General features: G+C 36.2%; 1 protein-coding gene across 3 annotated transcripts; it reads right to left on the reverse strand.

The window, feature by feature from the left end:
- Nucleotides 1-1,328: 1,328 nt before the first annotated feature.
- On the reverse strand, nt 1,329-5,388 carry LOC137708073 (transcription factor PIF4). 3 transcript variants are annotated; one of them, XM_068447056.2, is made up of 9 exons: nt 5,207-5,388; nt 4,605-4,688; nt 3,566-4,457; nt 3,373-3,477; nt 3,222-3,287; nt 3,065-3,130; nt 2,689-2,982; nt 2,455-2,578; nt 1,329-1,761 (listed from the first exon to the last, which is right to left on the reverse strand). In XM_068447056.2, the coding sequence occupies exons 2-9, from the start codon at nt 4,664-4,666 to the stop codon at nt 1,757-1,759; spliced, it is 1,614 nt and encodes a 537-aa protein (XP_068303157.2). In that variant the 5' UTR covers nt 4,667-4,688; nt 5,207-5,388; the 3' UTR covers nt 1,329-1,756. The 3 variants fall into 3 exon arrangements, with proteins under 3 accessions (XP_068303157.2, XP_088545889.1, XP_068303159.2); XM_088689763.1 differs by having other exon boundaries at nt 5,163-5,384; XM_068447058.2 differs by having other exon boundaries at nt 4,861-5,383.
- Nucleotides 5,389-7,876: the final 2,488 nt, after the last annotated feature.

The raw sequence follows: 7,876 nt of genomic DNA on the forward strand, positions 1-7,876 counted from the left end.
TATTTTATCAAAACCCATAAGCAATTTTGAATAATTGAATTGGTAGTGTAAATGAAAGCAAAAAAACAGTTGAGTATTTATTAATATTATTACATCTTTTTTATTATTATGTCATTTATGTGGCAGGAAAGAGACTTCAATCAAAAACCTAAAATGCATAAGGTTTGAGTCTATAATAGTTAGAAACCAGGGATCAACTAAACTATCCTTTTTTTTTTTTTTTTTATCAAAACCCATGAGAAATTTTGAATAATTGAATTGGTAGTGTAAATGAAAGCAAAAAAACAGTTGAGTATTTATTAGTATTATTGCATCTCTTTTATTATTATGTCATTTATGTAGCAGGAGAATGACTTCAATCAAAAACCTAAAAAGCATAAGATTTAAGTCTATAATAATTAGAAAAACCAGGGATCGCAACTAAACTATTCCAATAAAAAAATCCTATGCCCTCGACTACCACCTAACGATATTTGGATACATAATGTATTTGATTAGAAACCAATATAGAGTTGAGTCTAGATTAGTCGCATATTGAATGACTAGTTGTTGATGCATGTAGAACTCACGTTACATCAACAACTAGCTAGAAGTTGCCTACTTGCATGCAAGCGACTGCCCTTAGCATTTCTGGCGTTCACTCTAAGGAGACAGTAACTTTGTGGTAGTTGTTGACTTGAAACCAAAATGCTAAAAATGCAAAAGCACAAGCTCTATGACAAGTGTTCAATTCAAATCTCTCAAACGTTAAAGCAATTAACTTGGACCCCAAGTCAAATTATGCAATAAAAGGATAAGTCCTGCAAGCCATGTGCATGAACCTGGAGTTTTATGACTACGTAACATGGAAGTTTACAGATAAAAGGGTATCCCATATCAGCAGGAAGTAGTTGACTTTGCCTTTATTTTGATTCCAAAACCACTACTTACTTTCAATGAATGTCAGCTTGACTTAGAGAACAAGATATATAAAGCTTGAGAGGACTATTGATGCTCAATGTTGAAAACAACAGGCAATAATTTCGTTAGTGCTAATCGAACTCGGAATTTCGGGTGCAAATGTAGAATGCATGTTTAATGCTCTTTATCAACTGAGCAGCAAGTCTTTTGAAACATATCATAACACGTTTTGAACTGTAAATACAACATTTATAAACTAAATTTACCAAAAAAATTATTTATTTTAAGGGTAAGAAAAGAAAAGCTTATGTGATTCAACTTTATTTTTTTTATTCGTTTGTGTTTTCCAGTTCCTCCATATATCTGCAGCGACAGACATAAGCTCCTCACGGCAAACATAGGCATAAAGGTGCAAACAAAGAAAACACTTGAGGAAACATATTTCAGTTTCCATTAAAAAATTAAGGCGTCCTTTTACAAAAGGAACATCAATGAACAGCAATATTATGCCTGTGTTTTATACATTTTTATGAGGCATGAAATACTATCTTGCTTTTTTCCCAGAGTAAACTCAATTCAGAAGGCTACACAACTAGTCTTGTGTCCGCTTGTATGGTTTTGGAACCAGTTGAACGCCAGATTGAGATGTTTGAACTCTTGCAGTAGTTGTTCGTCGGTATATAAGTACGAGAAGTGACTTCGAATCATCTACGCTGTAAGATCATGCGATCAGCGTAAGCGACAAAATGTCCAATTATTCAACAACTTTTGCCACCTTCAATTATACGATCTTGTTAAATACGCCAGCTAGGGGGACCATATATAGAGATGAGATAAGCATATGCATCCTCTCTCGTTAACCTGTTAACATCAGAAAAAAGAAGTGTGTCGATTGAAATTAGTATGAAAGTGACACTTATAGCATCAATGATTCAACCAAACAAAACTGTTTTTAACATATTATCAGTAAAAAAGAAGAGCCAGAAGAAGAATTCAAATTAGTGCAAGATGTGGAAAGAAGAACTAATGGTCTATATCTAGCAAATGATACTGTCAAAAATTCAGATAGACGAGCCAACAGGTGTAAATTTTTTTATATAAGGTCTTGGTACAATGAGTGATGGAACCATTAATTATATATTGTATTTTATGTTGTCAATTGTCCGGCGTGAGATTCTTACATTCTTGAACGGATATGAGCCTCTGTACTGCACAACAAGACCCTTTAGAGAGAAGTAAGAAGTTTGTGACCATTCACTTTCTTGAGAGATGGTAATGAAGATAAGGTGGGAAATGAACTCAAAGAATTCAACCCAAATTCATCGCACAGCCCCTGATTTTGACAGCCATTTAAACATATAGGTATCCACTTACTAGGGTATTTTGACAGCCATTTAAACATATAGGTATCCACTTACTAGGGTTCACAGAACTTGTTTAAATAAATTATTCCTTTTAAGTTTAAAAAAGGTAAAGGTATTATGCATGCTTCTTGTAAAAATAAAAATTAAAAAAAATGATTATTATGAGATAAAGTGCTTCTAAGTGACTTACTCATTTTTCCACTTAAAGGGTCATTAGTTGCAGCTCCTACACCGAAAGGTCTACTGAGACCATTTGGTGCCATCATCTGATTCTGTTGTACAGGTTGGGAGCCAAATCTGAACATATTCATCGGCTACACGAAAATTTCGATATGACAGAAATGAAAATCGTTTGAGTTAAGATAATTAACGACAACAAATATTTGTGCCTATGGCAAATTTACTCAAGACTAAGAACGCAAACCTGAGACATAGTCTGCATGTGATGGAAGTTCATGAGACGCGCGTATTGCTCCTGAAAAGAGGGATTTTGCATCTGGTTGTGGTAATCAACGGGATTCAAGACCGGTGGTTGGCACATTACAGTCTGGTTTGCTGCTGGAGCCACATTCATGCACTGATCAACGAGCGGGTGCCTAGGCAAATGCACCGGATTGTGCATAGCAGGCAAGGCTGGCGATCCCATTCCCATTTGGGAAATATAGTGCTGCACGCCCGGATACATCATTGGTGCCATCCCGCTTCCCATCCACATTACCTGAATCAACAAGAAAAACTGTTAGTAGCTTGAGCTACAAACAATATAGGACCAGTTTCGGTTTTTTGAGGGGACGTTGTACCTGAAGTTGCATCTGAAGTGACTTCAAGTATTCAATTGCCTCATCTAACATTGATGCTTTATCTGTCTGAAAAATTAAGAACCAAATCAGTCAAATATATTTATAATTAGATGAGAATTAAGAAACTATTAAAGGGGCTGTAAGAAAGTAAATTCACCTTGTTAGACTGAGGTATAAGCTCTTGCAATGCTCTCATTTTCTCGTTAATCCGATCTCTCCGTCTCTGCACGAATGAACAAGTTATTAGAAAGAAAAAGAAGCGAAAAATTCCAAAATTTGGTAACGCGAGGAAACTTAAAAAATCCTACCCTTTCTGAGAGGTTGTGGACCTCAGCAGCACGACTCCTCCTGGTCGATCCTGATCGATGCGCTGACTTACTTCCTGCAGCTGAAGCTGACTCAAGTTCAGCAGCCTAAAACATAAGTAAAATCTTATTAATCAGGGCGAAAAATCATAGATATTACAAATCATGTGCTGGAAAGAGGGTTTCAAGTTTTTACCTCACTTTGGCACTCCGAGTCCTCTGCATCTCTAACCTTTCTCTTGTTGCTGTTGACAACATTAGACTGCTTTCCTCCTCTGCCAAAACTACTTCCAGAACCGCCAGAAGACGAAGTAAGCGTTGGATCAAGCGTATCTGTTTTCCCCGTCTCGCTCTGAGGCATTATCTTATGAACATTGTCGTAGAAATGTCCAGCCGATAAACCAGTGGTTCCATCACAATTGCTTGAAGCCCTGCTGACATCAAGGTCATTTAGAACTTGGTTGCTACCAGCATAACTCGAACCAACCGTCATCACAGAACACTCTCTAATCTCCGCTTGAGCTAAATTTCCGGCCTCTTTCCCTCCTAACTGTCCTCTGGAAGATCCTGCAGAAAGCTTTCCCGGGGTTGCGAATTGCGAAAAATTAACTATTTTCCCCAAGCCTCTATTTTGGTTCTGCTGATCAGTTGAATTAATGTAGTGGTATCTTGGAGGAGGCATTGGATTTGCAGGGTATTCCACACCAGCAGAGGACTTAACATTAGGCTGCGGTGAATTGGAAACAAGACGCCCGGTGTCAGAAGCATCGAACTTCTCTCCCTCAAACTGTTTGATTGGCTTGTCAAGCTCAATTGGACCACAGGAATGCAATTCAGAGAAAAAATGGGAGCAAAACTCTTTGTCGAAAGAATTCTCAAGCGGGTAGTGGATAAGCGAAACTGTGTCATCATCTAGAATCGGATTACTTGAATTCCCATACGACCCACCAGACCTTATTGATTGCTGATCATGTTTCTGAACCTGTCTCGGTTGATCATTCGGATTAAGACTTGGTTTTCGATGCGTTTGGCTGTTCAAAACTACTTGCCCATCTCTCCACAAGAGCTCGACTAGTTCATGGTCTGGCCTGTAAAATATTTCCCCCCCAATCAACATAGCTCAACATGTATGATATCGAAAATATTGTTTGACCTCAAATATCGAAAATATTTTGCAATCTCAAACAAAATACGCAGGGAGGCGATAACTTGAGAAGAGAGAAAGAGATACAGACCCCATTGATTTCTTTGGGTTGGTCAAGGGGAGATCAGCCTCAAAGTTAATGCAAGAATTCATGTCTCTGAGCAGACAGAAATTGCTGCAACACAAAGAAAGAAGACAGATTTAGATGATTGCAAATGATTCAGAACTACTATAATTAGAAGTGGTAATATCTTAACAACTTAAAAAATATACTTAGTGATTTAGATGGTCAACTGACCAAATAATTCATTAACCAAAACAATAAACATTAAAAAATTGCTGCATACCAGAAATGGAAACAATCCTAAGAAATGGGATGAGAAGGAAGCACCAATATAGAATCTTCAATCTTCATCATTAAAGTATTGATTAACAAAAAACTGATTAAAAAATTGAGAATAAAATAATGCCCACTTAAAAATAGGGAGCAATGGAGGAATTTCAACTCGGAAATTGCAGTTGAAAATAGATAAGAAAGAATAAAGAAGATAATGACATGAAAAAAAACCCAAAAGACCAAAAAAGAAAATTTCTTTTAGCGCATAGAAAATTGGAAACCCAGAAGCAGAAAATGGAATAGAAAAGCAGCTCTGGTCCAAAGCACTTCTCTTGAACTGGAAACCGAAGGCTTACAGTATAAGCTCTAAACTGCTGTTGTGAACAGCACTTCTCTTTCTCTCACCCCCTCTCTTTGTGTGTGTGAGGTTGTGAGGTGAGCTCGGAGGGCAACAAGAAACTGGGAAACCGGCCACATTAAGAGACGTTTAACAACAGTTAGAATTAAGACAGGGACTTTGTCACGGAGAGCAGGGATTGGCTAGTAACACAGAGAGCTACATATTTATACAGAAACCCATGCCATCACGCCACGTGGCAGTTACCCGGTTGTGGTATGCTGAAAACGTGTGGATGGGTAAGTTTCCCAGTTTTTAGAGAAATTTTTAGTTATGATAAAAATACGGATAGTACACCATTTGTTTTTATGTGAGTGGTGGAAAATTTTAATTTTTAAATTATTAACATTTTAACACATATATCATATTATTTATATAAAGATACGTGCTGTACCGTCTCGTGTGACGGTCATACTAAAAAATTTCTCTAGTTTTTGAGTGCTCCCAGTCCTTGGTAGAATGCGGGATGGTTTGGAAAATGGATGACTGGGATTGGTTATTTTAAAAGAAAAACTAATGGAAATGATTTGAAAACTTTGAGTTTTAATGATAAGAATAAAATAAAGAATAACACTTTTTAATCTAAAAATATAATTTTTTGATATAATGAACAATACCAAAGATTTTTTGTTAAAGTTCTTTATTTTAAGACAGCCAAATCTAGAACTTACGGGCAATCAATCTGTGATCTGACAATTCGTGAGGATGGTGCCACGTGTGCATGGCAGGAAATAGTTTATTGGGCAATGATGAGGGACAAGATTGTCAGAGGCAAAGTTTTTGTTGACAGCTTGGCATGGTTGGCAAGTTTTTAAGTTGCTGGATGATGCAATTGCAAATCTGCACTTATCCTATTCTTATCTCCATGAAAGTTAGATGCAAGGAAAAATGAAAGGCTATAAAGTCAATTTTTTCTTTCTTTTCAGTTTCTGATTTGAGTTAGGTCTAAGAGTTGGAAAATGAATTAGTCAGATAAATATTAAGTTTGGTAAAGAGCTAACTCTTGAATATAATCACGTGACAAAGAATACATAAAGATATGATATTTGTATAACAGAATTTCTCTGGAAGATGAGGGAATATATACTTAGAAGAATAGAATTAAAGATGGTATACCTTGAAGTTTGTCTATACAAGCATTTGACTTGGTATGCATTTTGGCAAATACAAAAGTATAACAACATAAAAGAAGTATGGACCATGTTTAATCCATTTGTTCACTTGGAAGGAATAATCATCTTCCGCTGAAACACGAGTTTCATACATGTAATCAAGAATTTAAATTCGTTAGTCATTTTCTAAACCACTCATCACGTGACTTGTTATAAGTACATACATGATAGTGATATAAAGTGATGAAGAATCAGAAATATATTAACGGTTACACCTAAGTTTTTCTATCTTGGAAGCCAACCCTTGTCATAAATAATGGAGGTAGCAGACCTATTGATCCAAGCTAGAATGTTATGGAGGATGGTGGCCTGTTGAATTTGCTAGCAGATCATGTTTTATATTTTCATGTGAATCAACATAAGGACAAAAGTGAATCATGATCAATATCTTGAACAAGCAAGGCCCAAGTCTAAATGAGAAAACTGTTGAATTTTGGAGCAAAATCTTGTAGCTATTGTTAGCTTTCATTTGTAGGTAGTGTTTGTTGGCTAGAGGGACTAGAATTTTGTGCAAGTATATGCACAAGGCTATTAAGTACTAGCTCATAAAGAGGGTAGACATATGTCATGTTTAGCTATAGAAAACAAAAACTGAAATAATTTTGAATATTGACTATCATCTGTAATCTATTACTTAAAATCTTCGGAATCAGATCAACTAGAGGAACTAGTTGGTAACATTTTCAAGTAAGTAACAAACATGCAAGTAAGGAAATAGAATTTAACTTCTTATATATAAGGAGTTATTTATTTTTACCTGTAAATCACAGTTTGACAAGTATGGAAAAACAACTCCTTCAATTCACGAAGAGAAAGTACTTGGACATACGTAAAATTATGACTTACATGCAAGGAGTAGTCCTTCCTTACGAGTAATGAGGAATGACATGTAAGAAGCCAATTATTTTCTCACAAATGGGGTTTTAGCCCATTTTGGGGTTTTACAGACTATCCACCAAGAGAGATTATCTGCAACAGGACTCAAACTTACACTTTGATCTAGCAAAGAGAACAATCCTTACCAGCTTGATGATTACCCAGCCTACGAGTTCACAGAGTTGATGTTGTTATCAGTACAGGCGTAGCCAGGCCTACCATTTAGCTGTTACTTTAATATCAAGTTAGAAGGTTAGTTAATGCGTACCAGCAAGGTACCTATGTGCTTTTTTTCCCTCATCTTCCGAGTTGTATGTTTGAAATCTTGGATTTATTTTCCCATTTACAAACAAAACGTCTTTATCTAAGTATTTATATGAGCATTTCAATTTATTTTTAAGTCGAACATTATTTTTTTCCTTGTAAGTCATAACTACTCGTATCGGAAGACGGAAACAGAGAACTGTCATTTGATGTTAGTTCTCCGACCGTATCGTTTCCATCTGAAGAAACACTTATGAACTTGTTCTAAGACCACAATGACAGTGTGACTGAGCTTACTAGTTATAGTGTGGCTATAG

The sequence above is a fragment of the Pyrus communis genome, chromosome 17 (genome assembly GCF_041283825.1).
Source record: "Pyrus communis isolate YQ-2024b chromosome 17, ASM4128382v1, whole genome shotgun sequence".
NCBI classification, from domain to species: domain Eukaryota; kingdom Viridiplantae; phylum Streptophyta; class Magnoliopsida; order Rosales; family Rosaceae; genus Pyrus; species Pyrus communis.